The sequence below is a fragment of the Rhinoraja longicauda genome, unplaced genomic scaffold (genome assembly GCF_053455715.1).
Source record: "Rhinoraja longicauda isolate Sanriku21f unplaced genomic scaffold, sRhiLon1.1 Scf000899, whole genome shotgun sequence".
NCBI lineage: Eukaryota > Metazoa > Chordata > Chondrichthyes > Rajiformes > Arhynchobatidae > Rhinoraja > Rhinoraja longicauda.
The window spans coordinates 1-23940 of NW_027602115.1; the positions used below are offsets into that span (position 1 = coordinate 1).

General features: G+C 42.6%; 1 protein-coding gene across 1 annotated transcript; it reads left to right on the top strand.

Moving 5' to 3' along the window:
• Nucleotides 1-949: 949 nt before the first annotated feature.
• Nucleotides 950-23208, top strand: LOC144591352 (coiled-coil domain-containing protein 180-like; the record flags this gene model as incomplete). The annotated part of the gene is made up of 12 exons (XM_078395579.1): nt 950-1128; nt 2305-2372; nt 4145-4235; nt 6228-6302; nt 10227-10293; nt 12540-12684; nt 14034-14194; nt 14640-14777; nt 15455-15566; nt 18369-18477; nt 19835-20003; nt 23026-23208. Coding segments are annotated over 12 exons (1446 nt in total), but the record flags the coding sequence as incomplete, so codon positions are not given.
• Nucleotides 23209-23940: the final 732 nt, after the last annotated feature.

The following is a 23940-nucleotide window of genomic DNA, read 5'->3' on the forward strand; positions in this document are numbered from 1 at the left end:
GGGAGAGGCTAGGCAAGTTAGGACTTCATTCCATGGAATGCAGAAGGCTGAGGACTGGATTTACGATATGGGTGTATGATCCAGAGGAGTCTTTTACCCAGGGTACGTGAATCAAGAACAAGAAGGCATAGGTTTAAGATGAGAGGGGAAAGATGTAATAGGAACCCGAGAGGCATCTTTTTCACAAAGAGGGTGGTAGGTACTGTATATGGAATGAACTGATAAGAGGATGTAGTTGAGGCAGGGACAGTAACAGCATTTAAAGATATGTGGAGAGAAAAGATTTAGAGAGACATGTGACAAACACAGGCAAATGGGATTACCTTAGATGGAGCATCGTGGTCGGCATGGACAATGAGGGGCCGAAGGACCTGTTGCCGTGCTGCATGCATCTATAGCACAAAATGTGACCTTGGTAAAAAAGGCTGTATGATTGAAGTGCTGATTGCAATCATTATCAGCAGGACTTAGGACAGTGCAGTGTGAGTACACGTGAAAAGGTGAAAATATGTACATTTATTTAAATGGCTGTTGTGGAAAAATCATGTGCTGATATGCGCTGATGTTTTACTGTGAAGTTGTATTGAATGAGCGCAGGAAGTGAGGTAATCTCAGCTTTAAGAATTCATAAAAATACCTTATAGTATTTATGCAGAAGTATGAGGTTATTATTGATTTTTCTCTCTCTCCTAACCCCATTCTCCTGCTTCCCCCCCCCCCCCCCCCCCCCCCCCCCCCCCCCATAACCCCTGACACGCCTGTGGGGTAGGTTTTGTACACAGAAACTGGTAGGTGCCTGGGCATTATGGGCAAAAGGGCCAGTTCTTGTGCTGTACTGTTCTACAATTTCATGACTGAATCTGCGTGCCCAAATAATTTCACTATCAATCATTAGTTAACTAAACTGTTTAAACCCTTAGCTTATTTTCATTTTCTTTTCTTTTTGTAGGATCCAGTTGTAGTAGATGTCCCCCTCCAGGGACCAATTGCTACAGCCACCCGTGGTGAGTTTTCGAAACGAGAGAGTAAAGTAGGCTTCTTTGTGAGTGAGAATTTGTTGAATCCTGTCAGAACTGGAAGAAGTGCCGTTGACGATGTGGCTGTTGGCATCATCAAAGAAATGCTGCAGTAAGTGAAAATGGTTTCATCATTTCCCTGACACCAGCAGGCTATTTCACTGACACATATACTAGATGGTAGAGCAGAGCGCCTGAAAGGTACTACTACCCAATCCGCATTGTAAATGTAAGTCCTCTCAAGTAAATGTAGAATGCTGGGCATGTCTGTGTGCTAAATCTTTGAACAACATTACACAGCGCAACTCTGATGACAACCTGCACAACATAACATGTAACAGTGAGGAGGGCTGCCGAAGTATACAGTGTGATACAGACCAACAACAGAAATAGGCAACGAAATGGCAGAGTGTTTAACCTGTGCAAGTGTGAGGTTTGGTTTTAGTTTTTAGTTTAGAGATACAGCACGGAAACCGGCCCACCGAGTCCGCGCCGACCAATGATTAACACTATCCTACACACACACTAGGGACGATTTACACAAACACCAAGCCAATTAACCTACAAACCTGTACGTCTTTGGAGTGTGGGAAGAAACTGAAGATCTCTGAGAAAACCCACGCAGTCACGGGGAGAACGTACAAACTCCGAACCGACAGCTCCCGTAGTCGGGATGGAACCCGGGTCTCCAGCGCTGCAAGCACTGCAATGCAACAACTTCACCACTGCGCCACCGTGCCGCCCTTTGGGAGGTGTCCATTTTGGGATGTCGAATGTAAGGGGAAGGTATAAAATGATCAGGAAAAATGTAAGCATCGAAATTGAATTTCACCCACTTCAGGTGAACTAAATTGGTGTTATATTTTGCCCTGATGCTAAATCATGTGTTTTCAAACGATTTAGCAAGAACTCACTATAAAAAATCCAATTTAAAACCTGTGGGTCAAAAGGAACTGTTTCTGTGCTGTGCAATTCTGATGTGCATCGACGGATAGCAGCCACTAACTGAGCGTGCAGCTGCAAACTCATTTATGCACTATGCCTGACACATGGGTCAGCTTTCATCATGGCAGCCACGCTGGCTGCAGACTCTTCTCACTGCTTGTGAAATTTAGAGAAAAAATAATTATACGTTCAAGGATATTGAATGTAGTGTCCAAAACAGTGTTAGCATGTAAGAAGGGAAGGAGAAGTGGCTCATTCATACTGGCACAGGTACACTGAAACTGGTGTGATCTCCATTGAATATATGATAATTCTGTGTTGTATTGAAAATTTTAATCTGCAGATCTCATAGGTCAGAGGTAGTATCCGAAATAGTGCATGATGAAACTAGTGACCACGTTAAAGTTGGAGGTAAGGATTCAATGGTACTTTATTATCACAAGTACTTGGGCACAATGAAATTCCTCTTTTGCAGATAGATGCGCCATAGAAAGCAGTTTATCGGGACGCATCACAGCATGGTTTGGGAACAGCTCCATGCATGTCCGCGAGAAATTGTAGAGAATTGTGGACACAGCTCAGACCATCACACCAACCAACCTCCCTTTCATTGACTCCATTTACATCTCACGCTGCCTCGGCAAGACCAGCAGCATAATCAAGGACAAGTCGCAACCTGGCCACTCCCTCTTCTCCCCTCTCCCATCAGGCAAGGAGTATAGAAGTGAAAATGCACACTTCCAGATTCAGGGACAGTTTTTTCCCAGCTGTTATCAGGCAACTGAACCATCAACAACTAGAGAGCAGTCCCGAACTGCTGTCAACTTCATTGGAGACCCCCAGACTATCTTTGATCAGACTTTCCTGGACTTTATCTTGCACTACATGTTATTCATGTTATTCCCTTTATCATGTATCTGTACACTGTGGATGGCTCAATTGTAATCATGTATTGTCTTTCCATTGACTGGTTAGCACGCAACAAAAGCTTTTTACTGCACCTCAATATATGTGATAATAAACTAAACTAAACTAAACTTAAAAACTGAATCCTTTGCATCTTCTCATCACCTCAAATAACAGTGTAAATTTATTCCTCTTTCCTTTTTAGTTGCTGAAAAATACAAAAATAGAGATGCTGCCATCAGTAATTTCAAATAGCAATGATAAAGCAACATATATGGTCACTTCATGCCTGGGCTTGGGTAGGGGAGAACAAAATGAACCAGCTTTCTTTCGCTGCCTGAGTGGCTATTAGGAATGCGTTCAAACATCCTCATTCAACTATGCTGATACCGTATAAGTTAACATTAGGGAAATATGGATGGAATACATGGTTTCAATTCCACAGCACGAACCTTACCATTAAATAATCTAAACTTATAAATAAGTTTGATTTTCAAAACCAGTTTATTTTGCAGGTGTTTTTTGCTGTGGGGTTTTAACTTATCAACTGCAGTCAACTGCACCTAAAAGTGTCAATCATGACACATTTTGTAGTTGATTGCTTTGATTTTTCAAACATATTTTGCTTCTTTTAAAATTTTCTTCCCATATCCTCTCTGCAAGATACTGGTAAAACAATTTTCAGGGTACCAGCAACTTCCACTATTTCACTCAACTGGCCCTTCTTCAGTAGCTACTCCAGACTCTTAACTTTACTGTCAGACCCATTGCTGCACAACTTCATCTTGGTCTTGCCCAACTAGTGCCTCGGAGAAGTCACTAAATTGTGATTGCAAATGGAAGCCCTGGATGAATTTTCTTCAGGAACATTAAGATCAAGTACAGTAATGTCCTTGTCATTGTGGATGGTGAGTTGAACTACAGATGCTGCCTGACCCTTTGAGTTCCACCAGCACTCTGTGGTTTCATCAAGATCATAGTGTCTGCTGGTTCTTGTGGCTCCAATCGAACTTGAATCTTTTTGATTCAGCAGTTCACCAGCTCAGACCTACATTATGCTTCTCAAACAAAGCTCACACATTTCACCACTGCGCTGCCTGAGTGGCTATCAGGAATGCGTTGAAACATCCTCATTCAAATATGCTTGACATTTTGATTTTTTAAATTTTGTTTTTCTATCTAGAATAGCAAATAACACTACCAAAAATATTAGAAGTGTGTGAAGCATTAGCTGTAGCTCCATAAAATATCACATTGTTTTTTATCCACTTTAACAGGATCTCAAATATCATTTTATTCTGGCTCCCAATATGGCCGCTCCTTTGCTGGATCTTCCAGAGGACAAAAGTCTGCCTCATCACCACCAAGGTCTGTGAATGTTTAAGACTATTACTTTTTACAAAGTTAAGTTCCAGGGCTGTTATGTGAGCGTGGTTTATTTTTTATGAATCTGTTCATTCATCTGGATTTGAGCAGAACCTATAAATTCAGGTTCAGGGAAGGACAAGGCTTGAATGCTGACGTAAATGCACTTTCTTTCCCTTCACGCTTGTCCTAGCATTAAAGAGTTTCTTCAGAAGGTGTCCTCACGCCTCACTGGAAATATCCTGTCCCTATTCCTGCGATTGGAACCAGGCACATCCCTTCTGAGACCTGCCAAAGCTCCAATTCTCTACAGAGGAGCGCCAGAACAAACTAATTTATCCCCCTGAGTGTTAGTTAACTTTGCTGAAAACACACGTGTATCACTGGGCACTGAAGACTTGTACAAGAAAAATCTTTGCTATGTGGATCCCAGGGGAAGTATCAAGACACTACTACTGTGCCTTACAAAGCCAAGTCTGCTCACTTTAAGGCCACACTCTACATGTATTCCTGCAAGTTTCCTTGTATAACCCTCATGCACCTCTGCCCACCTACATTCACCTCACCCAGTAAACTACCAATCCTGTCCCCCATCTTGTGTATTTTTAAACCAATGACAGAAAACATTTAGAGAAAATGAACAATCACCACATTTTAATGCTCCACTAATTGTTGCTGCGGTAGACTGCTGTGATTCCAGCAGCTCCATAGAGAGTCAGTTGAGCTTGGTTCAGCGCCATTGATGGAACCGCTGCTTAGCCATGATGTGTAAATGAGCGCATCAGAGGCGTGTGGGATGGATACTTCAGACTAAGCATTGAGTGCATAAGGTTTCTGCAGCATCACATTTAAACATGACTCACTACAACTACCCCATGTAATAGTTTCCTTCATACTGGCCCACAAGGTTTCTTTAGCTTTTTTTAAAAAAAAATGTAAACAGATGATTTTGTTCATCAACTCATTAAACACGTTGAAAATAAAGGTTTAGGCACAGCAACGACAGCACCTATCACAGGTCACAAACAAAAATATTGTACTTATCGGCAAACAGTGCAATAACACCTCCCACAGTGACAGTTTAGATTTCGCTCCCAGTCTTGATTTAAAAGTCATGGCTGCATCTTTGCCATTTACTGTCACCCAGAGCTGGGATTCTGTGGATAGATTTCTGGTCTCAGAAGATTCAAGAACCACTCCAGAGACAAGGCTAAAAATTTATGCTGATGCTTTAGTGCCCTTTGGAAGGAGTAGTTTGGAAGGAGTACTGGCGCATCTTTAGAATAAGACATTAAACCAAAGACCTGCTTTGTCTCCCAACTAAGTGTAAAAGATCCCAGTTTGCCATTTCAAAGAAACTTTCCACTAACCCTGGCCACCATTTATCCCTTGATCAGCTCTTGATCAGCTCTGTAAAAACAGATGATTAAGTTATTATTGGGCTTGTCAGACAGGTTGTCAGGCTTGGAGCATCTTATTCATTGTAGTATTGCCCTGTATCCATAGCTGGAAGAGAATGCAAGAGTCTCAGTTCCCTATAACTAATTTGTTTTCGATTCTGTTCTTTAGATTTGTTTGCATTATCTTTTATTCTTTGGTGGCGTTATGCATTTCCTAATATTCATGGAGTCAGTCAGCTTCACTTTCAGCAGCAGTGCAGCAGTTAGTGCTGCTAGCTCACAGCTCCACGGACCTGGGTTGGAGCTTGCATGTTCTCTCTGTCACCCCATGGGTTTCTCCTGCATGCTCCAGTTTCCTTCCACATGCCATAGGAGGTTAAGTTGCTACTGTGCATTATCGCTAGTGTCAGTGGCTGGCAACATGGGGCATTGACAGCCATGTGAGAGAGAGGAGGGTACAGGGAAATAGAGGGGGAATGGAACTGACAGAATTGCTTTGCTTTGATCCAGCACAGACTCAGTGGGCCAAATTATCTTTTTCAGGGACATTGTATGTGATACATACAAACTTAAATGAGCATTTTTATCTTTCTAGTGCAATTAAATATTCTAAGCCAAACCGCTTTGATCCAAAGTATCAAGTTTTTGGTGAAACTGCAGAACCATCTGAGTAAGTAGATTCTCAGTTCAATTACTTTTCCGATGACTCTTCGCAAGTGTGTCCTTTCTTTTGTCAGAGATCATTAAAATGAGCCTTCCTGCAATGGTGAACGTAGTTAACAAAGTAAGTATAGCTTGTGTAATCATAGCAACAACATCAACTCAGGAGGGTGCTCTCGGTGAGTGCTAGGGTCGTTTTGAACACTTTCTTGAGAATTTTCAGCGTGTCACACCTTTTTAGCACCTTTTTAGCACATTCACACGATATTGGCCTGATACCAGTTACATGTGGCAACAGCCAAGCCCCAGCAGTCAGCAGCTGGGCTCTCCCAGATTCAGCTAAGCAGCCAGACAATCACGGGGATCAGCATGAGAAACAGCAGACTGCCACCAGCTCTGTTGGAGGATGTGATGGGAATAGTCACCCAAGAATACCTTTGTCAAAGAAAAACCTTATAGTTGTCAGTTCAGTTTAGTTTATTGTTACATGTACTGAGGTACGGTGAAAAGCTTTTGTTGCGTGCTATCCAGTCAGTAGAAAGACAATACATGATTACAATCGAGCCTTTTACAGTGTATTGATATATGATAAGGGAATAACGTTTAGTGCAAGGTAAAGCCAGCAAAGTCCAATTAAGGATAGTCCGAGGCTCACTAATGAGATAGATGGTAGTTCAGCACTGATCTCAGTCTGAAGAAGGGTCTCAACCCGAAATGTCACCCATTCCTTCGCTCCTGAGATGCTGCCTGACCTGCTGAGTTACTCCAGCATTTTGTGAATAAATATCTTCGATTTGTACCAGCATCTGCAGTTATTTTCTTACACTCTGGTTGTGGTGGGATGATTTAGTTGCCTGTAAACAGCTGGGGGAAAAATCTGTCCCTGAATGGTGGTGTGCATTTTCACACTTCTGTACCTTTTGTCTGATGGGAGAGGGGAAAAGAAGGATTGGCCAGGGTGCGACTCGTCCTTGATTATGCTGCTGGCCTTGCCGAGGCAGCGTGAGGTATAAATGTAGTCAATAGAAGGGAGATTGGTTTGTGTAATGGTCTGGACTGTTGGGTGAATATAAATTGAAAGTCAAATATCTTTTTAGCCATTAAATGAATCACCTTTATTATATTTAGTACTTTGGTCTGAGATGTAAGTTAGTAACTACTAAATCTTTATAAATATTAGCTGAATGGTTTGAATTGGCGTCACTCGGTGGATGTTAAATGCCGTGTTTGTTTCTCGATCATGATGTGGGAAACCTCCGGTAGATTATTTTGTACGACCATGTCTGCCTTCTCTCCTCCTTCCCCACCCACCACCAACAGAAGTACAGCCACCTGAATCTCTATCATGTGAAGAATCAGTCTGAAGAAGGGTCCAGGCCCAACGCATCATCTGTCCATTCTCTCCACTGATGCTGCCGGACCTGTTGAGTATCTCCAGCACTTTGTGCTTTGCTCAAGACTGCAGCATCTGCAGTCTTTTGTATTCCAACCATAGTTGCTCATGTGTGATCACAGTGGGTTCCTGCGTTCAACCACCTGTGTTGCTGAACTGTTCACATGTGATAAGATGCACGTGGAGGGAGTATATCTCGGTGGCCATCCTGCCGCTGGGATGAACAAATACTGTGGTATTGTAGATACCAAAATGCTGGAGTACCCAGCGAGACAGGCAACATCTCTGGAGAGAAGGAATGGGTGATGTTTCGGGTCAAGACCCTTCTTCAGACTGATGGGATTGTAGACTGATTCAAGACTTGTTACCTGACAAAGTCCTGCCAGTGGCTGCACGTTGATGGAACTGATGGCCTTAACTGCTGATGAATATCACTTGCTTGTATTTAACCCTGAGAGCAACCGGCGATGTCTTGGACACGCGGCAAGGTAGTCATTGCTGCAAATCCCTGAGCCTGAGTGGCGAATCGGATGTGCTGGTTATTCTTGCAGGTGGAGTGCAAACGTTGTGCTTTATGTTTCCTGCTGTCCGATATCACACTGCTGATTCCACCTTCGCAGACTGATTGAAAGCTGCAACATCCATTTTTGAAAAATTATGATGGAATTACCTGCACCCAGAGAAATGTGGCCCAATGTGGAGGAAACTAGCCCCATTGCAGGAGAATGCAGAGGAATTTATAAAAGAAATACAACTTCTGCCTCTTTAAATTGATCCCAAAATCAGTGCTTTCTTTGTACAGATAAAGGTGCCAGAATGCCCGATTAATAAACATATGTGTCATGTACCTAGAAAACAAAATAATGACATTTAAGTTTTTAGAGGTGCCCATATGCCCTACCGTCTCTAAAAAACACAGCCCAAAATAATCTGATGTGCACTCTCAGAGGATGTGGCATCAATAGATGGCCAACTCTAATCCCATCTTCCACCCTAACCACCACATCCTATTTTCTGTCACCTTTAGAGGTGAAGTTGCTTCTGATGCTGGTTGTTATTGATTATCTGAAAAAAACCCAATCAATGTTGGCATTAAACATCAGCAGATAAAGCTCAGTTAGAGTCATGTGTGCATGAAACGACCTTGAACCTGGAAGCATTGCTCAGCAAGCAGGATCCCACAGCTGAATGTTTATTTAAGTACAGCTTCAGTGCCTCTGACGCTTCAAGTCTGGCTTCCTACCAGGTAGAAATAAAGCACTGCCGATGCTTGTTGATGCCAAAGATAGACACAAAGTCATGGAGTAACTCAGCAGGTCAGGCAGGATCACTGGAGAAAAAGGTCAGGTGACGTTTCAAGTTGGGATCACGAGTCTGAAGAAGGGTCCCGAATCAAAATGTCACCCATCTTTTTTCTCCAGAGATAATGCCTGACCCGTTGAGTTACTCCAGCACTTTGTGTCTAGCCTTCCTAAGCAGGAAACATAGAAACATAGAAAAATAGGTGCAGGAGTAGGCCATTCAGTCCTTCAAGCCAGCACCGCCATTCAATATGATCATGGCTGATCATCTAAAATCAGTACCCCGTTCCTGCTTTTTTTCCCCATGTCCCTTGATTGCTTTAGCCTTATGAGCTGCTGTAAATCTAACTCTCTCTTGAAAACATCCAGTGAATTGGCCTCCACTGCCTTCTTTGGTGGAGAATTCCACAGATTCATAACTCTCTCGGTGAAAAAGTTTTTTCCTCATCTCAGTCCTAAATGGCCTACCCCTTATTCTTAAGCTGTGACCCTGGTTCTGGACTCCCTTAACATCAGGAACATTTTTCCTGCTTCTAGCCTGTCCAATCCTTGAAGAATTTTATATGTACTCCTAAAAGGACTCCTAACAGTTTCAGTTAAAATCCCCCCAAGATCTTAGCAGTCTCAAGGGAGAACAACTTTTCCCTTTCCATTCGACCCCTGTCTGTAGGTGCCTTTCCCATGACCTAAACAGCAGATGGTATGACATTGGTGAATCATCTCGACTCCTTTTAAAAGTTCCTTCCCCGTTTGCTCTCCTCAGCCATAATTGGTAATAAATGATCAAGGGTAATTTCTAGACGTATCATCTAATGAATGCCCGCAAACAGGTGGATCACTTCTGCCGGAGGACTCCTTTTAAAGCAATTTATCTCAAAAAGGGACTTGGAATAGGCTACCTTTAAAATATTTATGATAATCTAGGCAGTGGTTGGCAGGGAGACCAGTGGGTTTGAGGAATCTCGCACCACTACCACCTAGAATTCTTCAAAATGTCACAAAATGAGGGGTTATAGATGGTGTTATTCTGCCTGTGTTCCGTTACAGAGGGAGCATGAGTAGTGGCAAATCCATGTCACTGCTTCCTTCCTTCAGTGGTTCAGATAGCATTAATGTCCATCGCCAACACGTGTTCCCAATGAGTCAGCTTAGTTCCAATGTTGGTCATGTGCACCTTGGCTCCAAAGAAATTCCAGTCCAATATATGAAACCTTAATGTAAACCAATTTGTCTTTTCCAGCTATTATAAAGAAACAATAACATACATTTTGTGGGAAAGTACCAATGCCTTACTGGCAGTGGCTGAGGTAAGTAATTTGTTAGAGTTGAATATTTTACTATTACTATTATGTTTTATTATTATGTATATTAAAGTTAAAGCATTTGTCATAATTTCACATTTACATTGATCAGTTTAGGTGATGTGTGGTACTATTTTATTGGAGTAATAGGATTGACTTTTAAGCCCCTCTAGCCTTTCCTATTAGTTTTTAAAGACATACCTTGCAACGTTCTTTACTTTCCTTTCTTCTGAAGATGCTGGCTCTGCTGGGGTATGGTTCCGCTGTGCTAACTTCGTTTCTGTACCTTACCTAAGTGGCTTTTCATACAATGGTCCATTGTGGACTTGAGTCTGAGTCACACTGAGCTTGATATTCAGGTGCTAAATAGGTTCTTAAGCTTGCAACACACCAAACAGCAAGTGTGTGCTCCTTGCAAGGCACAAGCACATCGTGCTCCTGCCACGTGGTATTTGACAAACTGATAAGCATAAGTTCATAAGTGATAGGCGCAGACTTAGGCTATTCGGCCCATCGAGCCTATTCCACCATTTAATCATGGCTGATCTATCTTTCCCTCTCAGCTCCATTATCCTCCCTTCTCCCCATAACCTTTGACATCTTCACTAATCGAGAATCTGTCAATCTCCCCTTTAAAAATACCCAATGACTTGGTCTCCACAGCCCTCATCCTCTGAGTACCATATTCAAAATGGGTATTGTGGGTTGCACCTGCTGCATATGAGAGACAGTGGGGGAATGGTTGGTGAATACAGCAAGGGCCCAGGTGAAACAGTGTCCAAGTACAGCCAAACCACGAGGCTTTAAAGGGGCACTGCAGGTTGCCATCACAAACAAAAATGTTTTTTACAGTATTACCAGAACATGCAGCAATAGGTGTTGTAATGTTCCTTCGCACTCCATGTTAAAACCATGCTTCCAGCACCCATCTCAGTTCTCAGCTCATGTTTGTCATCTGCCTCCCTCATGACCAGCTTTCCCTTCCTTTTCCCTTAAGCAATTAATCAAAGGATGCTATGAGTCTGTGACTACCAGTGGATGATAGGTAATCTGTGACTACTATTCCAAGCCATTTTGCTAGTTGGATGCCTTCAGGTGCCCAGCAAATATGCACAACGCAGCAGTCCAGTATAATGATACCCAAACTGTTGGATGTAATACTTATCTGTTCAATTGCAGGGGTTGTTTCTTGCATCCAGTTTGAATAAATGGCAGTGGGTTATTTCACAATGGATATCACAGCAGAGGGTGATCTTTCATCTGCTTGGCAGGAATCTCTGAAGAGAATTCAGATTTTCTTCTTGCTTGCTCCCAGAAAAGCTAGTGCCAATTTATTATTATTTGCTCCCTGAAACCACCGCCAAAGCTCAGGCAAAGGATTGACAATGAATTTGGTTAAGGATTACACAGGCAAAGAATCAGCAAACCGGTTAGGGAAGGTAGTTTTTAATTTTAATTATGCCATCAGATCCTGTGTCCGAACACACTCAAATGACATTACCTGAAACACTTCAGAGTTTGGGGCTTTTATTGACTCTGGATCATTTTTTGATGGAAATATTGCACATTCACTCAAAGGCAGAGGGTTGACCACCATAGATCTGATGCAGCAGGAAAATGTCAGCATGGAGGATTTGGTTGCGGGAATGAATAAAAAGTCGCAGAGAGCATAGCCAAGCTTTCCTGTTATGTGAGCGGCCCTGTTGAAAAGGAGAGTCAAGGAACTGCAGATGCTGGAATCTTGCATAGTACAAAAAGTGCTGGAGTAACTCAGTGGGTCAAGCAGCATCTCTGGAGGACCAGGATAGGCGATATTTCAAGTCAGGGACTCTTCTTCAACCTCATGGATAGCACAGATTCTGAAAATCAGATAAATATGCAAGGCAGAAGTTCCTTTCAGACTTTTAATAACATTGAAGTAGTACCCTGCATCACCCAAAGAAAGAATGCCTTTTAGTATCTGGTATATATATATGCGAGTGGATCAGTTTAAATGGATGAAATGATGTCCTCGACAGTGTAACTCCACAGTTGTTGTTGTGGTACATTGTTAAGGAAGGCACAGACATGATGGGCCAATCTCTCTTTATCAGTTTCTACATCATATTCTTATTAAGGTGGCCCAACTGCTTCATTTCATATGTCCCTCGACTCCTTTCCTCATACCTGCTGCCTTTTGGCTTTAACCTAACAAATTCTTAAGTATCATTAATCATGTTTCACCGTGTAATCCTTTTCTTTGCCTGTGAAAGGACTATTACAAAAAGAAAGAACGAGCTCTCGTCTGCAGGCCTGAGTACCTAAAGGAGACATTTGAACAATTCGCGGAAGAGGTGATTCAGAAGATGCTGTCATATCAAACTCAGGCAACTGACTATTACAATAACAGTCTGCAAGGTAACGGAACAGTACATTTTACCATGTAATTTCCATCATATGTGTAATTTCATAAAGTTTACAAAGAAATACATAGCAGAAAACTATGTGTCATTCTTTGAGTACATTTTGTTTTCTATTTGGTAATGTGTTCATAGTTTGTTTCAGTTCATTTTGTGGTGGCAGGAACAAGATGAGTAAAAGGGTACTTTTGTATTTTTTCTCTTCCCTGTCTTCTCTTCCTGAGGTTATTTTTTTGCTGGATTGTGTAGCTCAGTGGGTATTGATTCCATGTGTGCACCAATACTGAGGTTGGAAAATTATAAAAGCCTCTAACAGTATCAGGGCTGAGATCCATCATTCAGCCAAAACCAGTCATGTCACAGAATATCAGACTGAAGTAGGGTCTCGACCTGAAGCGTCACCCATTCCTTCCCTCCAGAGATGCTGAGTTACTCCAGCATTTTGTGTCTACCTTCGGTTTAAACCAGCATCTGTACATCCTTCCTGCACACTTTAGAACTAAATAGTTTTCAAATAGTGTAAGTCAGCTTCTGTCTTCTTTGTCACACCCATTCAATTATTTTTACCGTAGTAAGTTAAAACATTTTCCTCATATTTTCCCACATTTATGCTGCTCTGTGCAGTTATGGTCAAAATTAGCTGCAAAGGCTTCCATCACTATCATTTCTGAAGTGCTAAAGTTTTCAGTCTCTAGTCTCTCCCTGGCATGTCTGTTCTCCATTGTCTGATCTAAGGCTGTTGGGATCAATGGCCATTGATCTGTCACCCACACACGGAAAAATAAAAAGGCCGCGGGAGTGAAAGAAAAACAGAGGAGGTGCATCAAGTGGTCTCTCATGCTCACCCAATTCTCCATTAAAGTATAAAGGCAGCATTTCCATGGTAACTCTGTTTCTTGCTGACGATAATCACTGCAGTTATGATAGCATCCTCAGAAAAATGGCATAAGCAAAAGATCTGGGGAATGTACAGTGAACCTGTGAAAACTCCCCCTCACACCCTCCCCAAACAATTTTCTGACGTCTTCCAAGGCTTGGTCCAACACCCTTGGTCACAGTTTGTGGCAATCTGGCCAAATGGGATTACCTTAGAGAGGCGAGTTGGGCCGAAGGTTCTTTTTCCATGCTGTGTGACTCGATGACGCCGTCTCCCTACCTGACACTTTATTGAAAGCCCATTCATCACAAGCTCTGTAAATTTTTCTAGAGCTTTCTCCACACTTTGAAGAAGCAGATTAGGCCGGCCATGGATTGTTGCCACATCTCTCAAAGAAAGTGTTGTAATATTTACTTTGTAGAGAAACATTGAAACCTTCCTTCAACCTCTGTTTTATTTTGTCCCCCCAGAGTTCAGAGAGCTGCTGCAGCTGTTTGAGCAGTTGCTCCCTGCTGTACCACATTTCCTGATTGAAGAAATCCTGAAGCATCACATGGAATTATTCACAAAGTCGATAGCAGAAAAACACTGCACATTCTGCAAGAAATACCAGCAATTAGAGAATGCAAAGGTAGAAAGGCAAAATGGAAAATATATAAAAGTAGATAACTGCTTATTGTGCCTTTTCTGTTGCTGCAGATGGCTTGTGACGACCCACACTCCTCAAAATCTTTCCACAACACCACCTTCTTCAGACATTAAGATTGTTGTAACACCTCACCCCAGGCATCCTCACAGCATACACACATGTACAATGGATGGTCATCTTGCTGTAAATACTTCAACTAAAAGCTAAGCTGAGGATGTGTAGAAGCACAGAGCTTTTTCCATCATGATCTTTAATATGCTTACATTTCTGATTTCACTCTGTGTGCACTTAGTTTAGCAGGCTTTAAATCTATTTTTGCCACATTGTCACAAAAAATAGTTAACATGTAAACTAGACTGCATCATAGGCTGGATGAAGGGGCTAAGCCCTGAATGCATACTTGCTTTATTCTATTTATTTCCATTAGGCTCAGAACAAACAGAAGCTGAGGCCAATTCTGGGTCATCCCAACAATCTCGAGAAGCTGAAGAGTTTGTGCGAAGAGGAGGAAGAACGTCAAGGCACTGAATCCACAGAGATCATGTCTAATGGAGAGAAACTCAAGGCAAGAAGACAATTGAGCATTACCAAAACCAGATAGGCCATTTACAGTCTTAAATCATTTGCTGTTTTTGGATGTTTCTCTAGAAGAGATCTAGTGAAAGATCCTAACTTTAGATCCAGTAAAGATCTAGATCTTAGTTCTTAACTGAGATTTAGTTACGAATGAAATCCCATTGTGAGGGGGTAAATAATAGATACACTCAGGGAGTCATAGAGATGCAGAGCATGGAAACAGGCTCTACGGCCCACCTTGTGCATGCCAACCAAGTTGGCATCCTGGGCTGGTTTACCTGCATTTGGCTTACAGCCCTTGAAACCTTTTCTATCCATATCCATACACGTGATCCATAGATTGTCTTCACGTTGAACTTCCTACCACAATCCCTGACACAGTTACTTCAGTGAGGTAGTGGAGAATTACTGTCACACTGGAATTGAATTCTTGAAAGAATCATCATTATTACAATATTAAAGAGTGGGTTCTCAGAGAGTAAACAACATGGCATTCATTCATTAAAGTATTCATTCATTCATTCATTCATTCATGGCAAACCAATGAACGCTTTGCTTGTGATAAGTTATTATTCCCACCCGGATGTATGGCTGTACGCAATATGTTCTAACCAAAACTTCTTGCCTCTCTTCCATTATAGTAATTTTTACTTAACATTTTCACAGGAATGTTTAAATGAATGGGCAAATGATTTTGTGTCCGATCTCTCCAATCTCTCTGAACTGCTCCTCCTGGAGTTTGACAACTTCCTCATCATTGATGATATCGAAATTCCCGGTAAACATGTTACTTTTTTCACATTTCCTGTTTGTTCAGTCTAAGTCATCTCGGGGGTCCCAGAGAAAGTGAATCGTTTGTGTTAAATTATGCTGTAAACTCTTTGCCTCTCTAGCGCCCTTTTCCTCTGAAGATATTCCTCAAATACTGCTCTCCCCTCTGTTGGAATTGATGGACAAGTTTGTTTACTAATGTTCTTGTGAAGCATTTTTTTCTCATCTACATTGAAGGCACTACATAAATGCAAACCATTGTTATTACTTCACAAGCACGTGTGGCCGCCTCATCTATTTAAACAACTCATAAGCTATATTGCCCCTGTATAAGAATATAAGGATATTTGAACACTCAGTCTTTTTCCCTGGGTGGAGTATTCTAAAACGTACTATCTCTGAAAATGTATGCAGATAGAGCAGCTTAAACAAGGGGAAAGAAACTGGAGGATACAGGCTGAACGTCAGAAGAGAGAGATTTAAGAGGGGGCCACAGGGGCAACTTTTTCACTCAGAGGGTAGTTCATATCTGGAATGAGCTGCCAATGGAAGCTATAGAAGCGGATAGAAGCGGATATAATTATGGCTTTTATAAGACATTTGGACAGATACATGGATAGGAAGGGTTTGGAGGGATATAGATTAAATGCAAGCAAATGGGACTCGCCCAGTATGCCACATTGATCGGCAAGCCGAGGGTGGGCTGAAGGGCCTGTTTCCATGGTGTACAGCAACGGCAGTAGATAAGCATCAAGCCACACACTGTGATTATAACTGAAAAGTATCTCTCATTTATAGTACATAAACAATGCTTGACGTTAGTGACACATGATGGGTGTGACCCTATATATACACACAATCAGTAGTCAGTCGTTCACAGCTTCTTTCCCCTTGGTTAGGCTGCTTTATCTGCATGAAGTTTTGGAAATAGTTACAGTGCTGAGTTGAACTGGCAGCATCTCTGGAGAGAAGGAATGGGTGACATTTCGGGTCGAGATCCTTCTTTGGACTGATTCCCTCTCTCTCCATCCCCTCCCCCTTCCCAGTTCTCCCACCAGTCTTACTGTTTCCGACTACATTCTATCTTTGTCCTACCCACTCCCTGACATCAGTCTGAAGAAGGGTCTTGACCCAAAACGTCACCCATTCCTTCTCTCCAGAGATGCTGCCTGTCCCGTTGAGTTACTCCAGCATTTTGTGTCGACCTTCGATTTAAAGCACCATCTGCAGTTCTTTCCTACACAGTGCTGAATTGAAGCTACATTTTACCAGCAGGAACAGTATATTATGATATATAATTTCTCCGCAACCATTATCTTTTCCCTGCTCTGACAGCTAAAACCATGGGAGGGCATGGTGCAGTGGGGAATGTGTTTTGCAACAGATAGGTCAAGTGAAAGGGGAAAACGCTCATCAAGTGGGGTTCAATGTGGGAAAGTGTGAGATCAGGCACTTCTTTATGAGGAACCAGAAGGCAGACTCTTTTATAAATGAAAATAGACTGCAAATGAGTGGGACATGAAGCACAATAATATGTGCAGTCAAGGCAATAAGTGGTTAAAAATGCAAATATATATTGGCCTGATTGGTAAGGGCGTCAAAGGTTAAGGAGAGAAGGCAAGAGAATGAGGTTGAGAGGGGAAGATAGATCAGCCAAAATTGAATGGCAGAGCAGACTCGATGGGCCAAATGGTTTAATTCTGCTCCTACGTCCTATGGTCTTATGGCGTTGATTGCAAGGGGATTGGATTTTAGAAATATAAAAATATTCTTACAATTGAATATGGTGTTGGTAGGCTGCACCTTGAATACAGTTCTAGTCCCTTTATTTAAGAAGGGATTTTCTAGCACTGGAGCCACGCAGAAATGATTCACCAAAATAATTCTTGGGATGAAAGGATTGCCTTATCGCAAAACGCCTAAAAACATTCCACCTGTATTCTTTGAAGCGTGGAAAAATGGGGGGGGGGGGTGATATTATTGATAGGGGACCTAGCAGGTTGAATTTAAGATGTTTCCACTCGTGAGGGAATCCCCAATGAGGCAACAAAATTACAGAATAAGGGGGCAGTCATTTAAAACTAAGGTGCATACATATGTCTTCCTGCAGAGGCTGGTGAATCAATGGAGCACAACGGGTTGTAAAGGATAGTTCATAGGGCAAGTGAACATATTTTGAAAGGCAGGCAATTGTGGGCTGTGGGAAGTTGATGCAGAAAAGGAGATGCAGCCTGGGATGAATCAGCCACAACCATGTTGAATCGCGAGGCAGCTTGCTAAGCCTGGTACCCACTCCAGCTCCTAGTTACATCTTACATCTTATGTCAGTTGTGCAACTTACCCAGTACTATATCCTTGAGGTGTAATTCTTCCTCTTGATGTAACATCAGTCATTGTTTAATCTACACACACATTTCATTCCCGCGGATAGTCATAATGCTGATCACATTGCTTGTGTTTCTAGCTTCTAATAACGGACATGAGCCATAACACCAGAAATATATGTCACAAAAGAACTCAAGAATTCTGCCTTACTAATGATAGCCACAAAATGCCGTTGTAACTCAGCAGGTCAGGCAGCATGTCTGAAGAAGTCTGAAGTGAGTCTGAAGAAGAGTCCTGACTCGAAACGTCACCCATCCCTTTTTCTCTAGAGATGCTGCCTGACCCGCTGAGTTACTCCAGCACTTTGTGTCTATCTGTGGAGAAAATGGATAGGTGGCGATTCAGGTCGGGACCCTTCTTCAGTCTTCTTCAGTTTCCTTTTATTACTTTTAAATTATGTTTTATTTTTTGGATCTGTTTGCAGTGAATGAAAATGACTTTAAGGCTTTGGCTGAATGGAAGCAATTTGGGCCCCAACTGCAAGAGAAGGAAACTTACGACAAACTTTCAGTCCCAAAGGATCGAGCTGGCAGGTGATCAGTTCAGAAATACCTGAAGCAAACCACTATATTGTAATTTCCAAATCTTGCCCCAAAATCTCACCAAGCCATGGAATCGACCTCTTAAACCCCAGTTTTCCTGCGGGACTCAGGATGGGAGAGGATGGGATGGGACAGGATGCTAGAATTTCCATTTATCATTGTTCAAAACTTGCGATCTATATACGTAGCCTTGACTGTGAAGTAAGGTGTTGAACATGTGGTAGAGGGGAGGTGTTGGAAGCATATCACAGTAAAGCACCTTGCACTTTCCCTGAAAGTGGCATCTCTAGTAGACAAAGTGGTGAAGAAGGCTTTTGGCATGCTGGCTTTCAACAGTCAGGGAATTGAGTATCAAAATTGGGACATTTGCACACAGTTGCACAAAACATTGGTGAAGCCACACTTGGAATATTGTGTTCAGTTTCAAAAACCTCTGTAAAATGGACCCTCAGTCTCTTGCCCTTCAAGGAACAAAGACCTCACCTGCTCAACCTCTCCCTACAGCTCAGGCCCTTGAGTCCTGGCAACATCCTTGTAAATCTTCTCTGCCCTTTTTCCTGTTTAATGGCATTTTTCCAATAACAGGGTGATCAAAACAGAATGCAATACTCCAAGTGTGGCCTTACCAATGTCTTGTACACTATAACATAACGTTCCAATTTCTATACTCAATTCCCTGACTGGTGAAGGCCTTTTTCATCGCCTTGTCTACTGGAATTTAGAAGGATGAGAGGAGATCTTATCGAAACGTATAAGATTATTAAGGGGTTGGACACGTTAGAGGCAGGAAACATGTTCCCAATGTTGGGGGAAGTCCAGAACAAGGGGCCACAGTTTAAGTATAAGGGGTAGGCCATTTAGAACTGAGATGAGGAAAAACTTTTTCAGTCAGACAGTTGTGAATCTGTGGAATTCTCTGCCTCAGAAGGCAGTGGAGGCCAATTCTCTGAATGCCTGAACGGGGTACTGATTGAGAATGATCAGCCATGATCACATTGAATGGTGGTGCTGGCTCGAAGGGCCCAATGGCCTACTCCTGCACCTATTGTCTATTGCCTGGTCCTTCCAGCTTTTCAGTTTATGATTCATATTCCAGCATCTGCAGCTTTGGTTATTTCCCATGACATTTTGTTCATTATAGCTTATTATTCCCCACACTGGCAACTTTACCCAAAAGAGATGCTTTGTGGATCACTTTAAGGCAGTGCATGGATTTCATGTTCCGTGGAATATACTCCACAATCCACGTCCCTTGGAAGATTTTCTTTTCTTACTCTATCCCTGCATGAGATTACTGGTGAACTTTGTGATTTGGTATTGTTTTATTTTTTCTTATTCTCTTGTGCAGGAGCTGGCCAGGAATCTCAGCAAATGAGCTTTTACAGGTTGATGCCCAGAGTTCGATCGAGGAGCCGGGAGCAGCGGGAGCCTTGTCTGCAGAGACTGCAGCGGTAACAACTGCCAAGACCACACTGGCTCACCTGGCTACCATAGAGGCAAGAGATGCAGCTTATGTGGTCAGTTGTTTTCTTTTTATTGATCTATCTTCATATTTCTCTCCGTGTGAATCATTTACACAATCTGTGGCTTTTAGAAAATGCACATTCGTATCTCGAATGAAGACCCAGAGGTTGCAAGCACCACCATGATGGTACTGGGCCATCTAGTTGTGAGGTTTTGTTCCGCCCACTCTCAGAGCAGCAGCTGCACTCCTTTGATCAGTGTCATCTCTGGCTCAGCCAGGAAAACAGCTGCCTTTCAGACAGAGGGGCTCTTGTTTAAAATTCCACCTCAGAAATAATCCTAGTCAGGGGGCTCTGGGCTTCACTCTGGGAGTGCTGCACTATGTGGTCAAAGGAGCGGTCTATCTGTCAACTGATTGCTGCATAACATAACAAGTCACTGCATTTCAAAGGTTCTTCATCATTGTAAGTGCATTGGAGTGACCTGGAGTACTAGATAAATGTATTTAGCAGACAACTGGCCTCAGCATTGAAGTTGTAAAAGGCAAAGTAACAACCCACCCATAGCACTTTTTTGGTCTTCAGCCAGGGGGGGGGGGGGGGGGTGAAAAAAGTGTTTTTTTGTCGACAAAAAACTTCTGTTATGTATGTATCTCTCCACACGTAGTACATAATTCTTGCTTTTAACTTTTTATGCCGTACTCATAGAGTGATGCAGTGTGGAAACAGACCAGTAGGCCAAACTTGCCGCACCAGCCAACATGTCCCAGCTACACTAGTCCCACCTGCCAATGTTTGGTCCATATCCCTCCAACCTGCCTATCCATGTACCTGTCTAACTGTTTCTTAAATGTTGGGATAGTACCTGCCTCAACTACCTCCTCTGGCAGCTTGTTCCATACACTCACCACCCTTTGTGTGAAAAAGTTACCCCTCAGATTCCTATTAAATCTTTTCCCCTTCACCTTAAACCTATGTCCTCTGTTCCTCAACACCTATTCTGGGCAAGAGACTACCTGATCTATTCCTCCCATGATTTTGTACACCTCTCATCCCTAATAAGATCACCCCTCATCCTCCTGCGCTCCAAGGAATAGAGTTCCGACCTACTCAACCTCTCCCTATAGCTCAGACCCTCTAGCCCTGCCAACATCCTTGTAAATCTTCTCTGTACCCTTTCCAGCTTTACATCTTTCCTATAACATGATGCCCAGGACTGAACACAATACTCTAAATGCGGCCTCACCAACGTCACATACAACTGCAACATGACCTCCCAACTTCTCTACTCAATATTGTGACTGATGAAGGTCAATGTGCCAAATGCCTTTTTAACCACCCTATCTACCGGCGACCCTGCCATCCAGGAACCATGCACCTGCACTCCTAGATCCCTCTGCTCTACAACACTACCCAGAGCCGTACCATTCACTGTGTAGGTCTTGCCCATGTTAGACTTCCCAAAATGCAACACCTCACATTTCCCTGTATTAAATTCCATCAACCATTCCTCAGCCCACTTAGCCAATCAATCAAGATCCTGCTGCAATTTTTCACAAGCATCTTCACTATCTGCTAAACCACCCACTTTTGGATCTTCTGCAAACTTGCTAATCTTGCTGTGTATGTTCTCATCCAAATCATTGATGTAGATGACAAACAGTAACGGGCCCAGCACCGAACCCTGAGGCACACCACTAGTCACAGGCCTCTAGTCCGAGAAGCAACCTTCCACCATCAGCCTCTGCTTCCTTCCATGAAGCCACATACTGTCATGTACTGTCACAAAAAAAAACACTGGTAAAAACAACATCTGGTACAGTAAATTAGTACTTTGAAGTTAGAAGCACAGCCAATTAACATGCAACAGGCTTCCTCAAACAGCAATGTGATAATGACAATATATTTAATGATCTTAATTGAGTGATATATAATGACAAGGATACCAGGGATGACTCATTTGCTCCTCATTGTACCCTGGAGCCTTTTTATCTGATAGAGCAAACACGACCTCAGATTATCACCTCGCCTGCATTCGGCACTTCTGGTAGTGCCTTAGCTTTTCTTAGAATTTCTGTTCAGTGAGGGGAGAACAAGCTGGTTTTCAACCCCCATCATCAAGCAGGGATGTAACAATGCTCTCTCATAACCACTGTCTTAATTTGCCAGAGCAAGCAACTGAACTGTTATGAACTTGTGGAATATGATTACCACTGTGAATCCATGGGGTAGATTGCCAGCATCTGTGTGAATGGCTATTAATGAAGTCAGCAATATTTGATGATTACTTTTGTTTATTTATTGTCACGTGTACAGAGATATAATGAAAACCTTGTTCTGCATGCTACCCATCTAGATTTTTTTTTAGATTTAGATTTAGAGATACAGCGCGGAAACAGGCCCTTCGGCCCACCGAGTCCGCGCCGCCCGGCGATCCCCACACATTAACACTACCCTACACACACTAGGGACAATTTTTACATTTTACCCAGTCAATTAACCTATAAACCTGTACGTCTTTGGAGTGTGGGAGGAAACCGAAGATCTCGGAGAAAGCCCACACCGGTCACGGGGAGAACGTACAAACTCCGTACAGACGGCACCCATAGTCAGGATCGAACCTGAGTCTCCGGCGCAGCATTTGCTGTACTGTTCCAGATACACTGTCCGTCACCTCCAGCAGCTGCTCCTCCACTTCTGTGCGCTGAGGTCACCAGCAAGATTCGAGGAAGGGCATGGTTACGGCCACTTGTCCAAGAAACTCAATGCCATCAACTGCCCCTGGTGCATCCCGTTCACTATTAGCAATAAAACGTGCCCAGTTTGTAATGTAAACTATCGGGATGGTGACTGGGCAGTGGGTGTGTATCGGGCAAACATGTCTTGCTGGACATGTGGGGGATAAAACAATTACTTGGTTTGAAATAATTGTTTTATCCCCCACATGTCCAGCAAGACATGTTTGCCCGATACACACCCACTGCCCAGTCACCATCCCGATAGTAGCACATGTCCTCTTCAATCCTGATTCTTCAGTTTCTATTTGATGTAATTATTGAATTCTTTCTTCCAACAGAAATACAAACAGTATTTTCTACAGCAGATGTCACACAAAGAACAGGAGACAAGTATGCAGCTAATTAATGTCCAGCGATGGGCACAAGGCTGGAAAGACTCGGTGACAAATATTAAAAAGCTGTATACCTAGCTGACCTCCTTGGAATATACTTTAATACTGTGCTTTGAATTGCTCAATACTTATCCATGTTTGTATTTTAGTTAGTTAATTTATAAATATATGTTCTTCTCAATTATCGAGTTACTTTATTAATTGCCCGTGAAATAGCGTCATATAGTTCCTGTAGAAAGTATTTCTCCCATAAATGTTTTGTTCCAATTATGCATTGCACCACACTGACCTTTGCAGATACAACACACACACTCCAGGTGAAAGGGACATTTGAGGACAGTCAGTATTACAGTCGAGGAGGTGCTGAAGGGGGATAAATTACCCGGGCTGATCAGAAATATCTGAAGACACTGGGAAGCGAGAGAAGAAGTTGTAGACACCCTGCCTGAGATATACAAATCCTCATTAGATATGGGTGAGGTGCCAGATGACTGGAGGGTGGATAATGTTGTGCCTCTATTTAAGAAGGGCTGCAAAATAAACCAGTGAGCCTAACATCTGTGGTAGGTTAGTTACAGGAAAGAATTCTGAGGGATAAGATATATCTGTATTTGGGTAGCAGGAGTTGAGTGGGGATAGTTAGCTTGGTTTTGGACGTGGGAGATCGTGTCTTACGAATGTCATTGAACCTTTTGAAGAAATAACCAAAAAGGTTGACAAGGGCAAGGCCATAAACATTATGGAATAAACATTATATAAAAATATGGAGTTATACACAAAATGCTGGAGTAGCCCAGCGGGTCAGGCAGCATCTCGGGAGAAAAAGAATAGGTGACGTTTAGGGTCGTAAACCTTCTTCAG